We start from the raw sequence: 706 nt of genomic DNA on the forward strand, positions 1-706 counted from the left end.
AATGGACTAGGCAATTCCCTGTATGGTTATGCCCCGCTCAGAGTGGTCCTGTCAGATCAGAATGATAATGTGCCCCTGTTCACGCAGAATATCTACACGTCCAGCGTACTGGAGGGGAAAAACAAGGGAACCTTTGTGGTCCAGGTGAGTGGTAGTTATTGTTCTAGTGTTGAAAGTTCGGTTTTGAGGTCGGATAGTTAGGTAAGCTAATATTTAGAAGGATTCCCATTTCTTGGTGATTCAGATGGATTGAACATCAGCAGGATATGGAGTTTATGGAGTATCAGCAAAATTTAGTTTGTTATCAAAATCGTTGATCAAAGATATCAAACATTAGTTTGATAATAAACCCAACTTTCCATTGCACATTTTATCTCGCGAAAGGGAACATCACAAGTGTTCTTTGCGACTTCAGGATTTCACAGTAGAGATTATTATGTTCTTCCTGTTGACATGTTCCATAACTAGGTATCTCAGACTCAGAATCTAAATTTGGCTCCTTATTAGGAGATTAATTATGGCCAAGTGATTAAATAGCTCTTCATACATATTCACCTACTCGTATATGTAACGAACTAATGATGAATTAGCACCTTATCCACACTTGGTTTGTAATTTGTTTGATGCGAAAACCAACTAAAATCTCCTTTTCAGAAATTGTTAACTCTATATTTTACCTTCATACATACACGCATACACCTTACCT

The 706-nt window shown here is 37.7% G+C and overlaps 1 protein-coding gene across 1 annotated transcript in view; it reads left to right on the plus strand.

The window, feature by feature from the left end:
- Window positions 1-6: 6 nt before the first annotated feature.
- The window catches only part of LOC108254288 (protein dachsous-like), a gene marked incomplete at both ends in the record, with an annotated part of 10,236 nt that continues 9,536 nt past the window's right edge, over window positions 7-706 (plus strand). The window contains one exon of the mRNA XM_017449290.2: window positions 7-144. Coding sequence (XP_017304779.2) covers window positions 7-144 — 138 coding nt within the window. The remainder of the gene's footprint in view (window positions 145-706) is intronic.

Source organism: Diaphorina citri, unplaced genomic scaffold, assembly GCF_000475195.1.
Source record: "Diaphorina citri unplaced genomic scaffold, Diaci psyllid genome assembly version 1.1 scaffold33740, whole genome shotgun sequence".
Classification (NCBI taxonomy): domain Eukaryota; kingdom Metazoa; phylum Arthropoda; class Insecta; order Hemiptera; family Psyllidae; genus Diaphorina; species Diaphorina citri.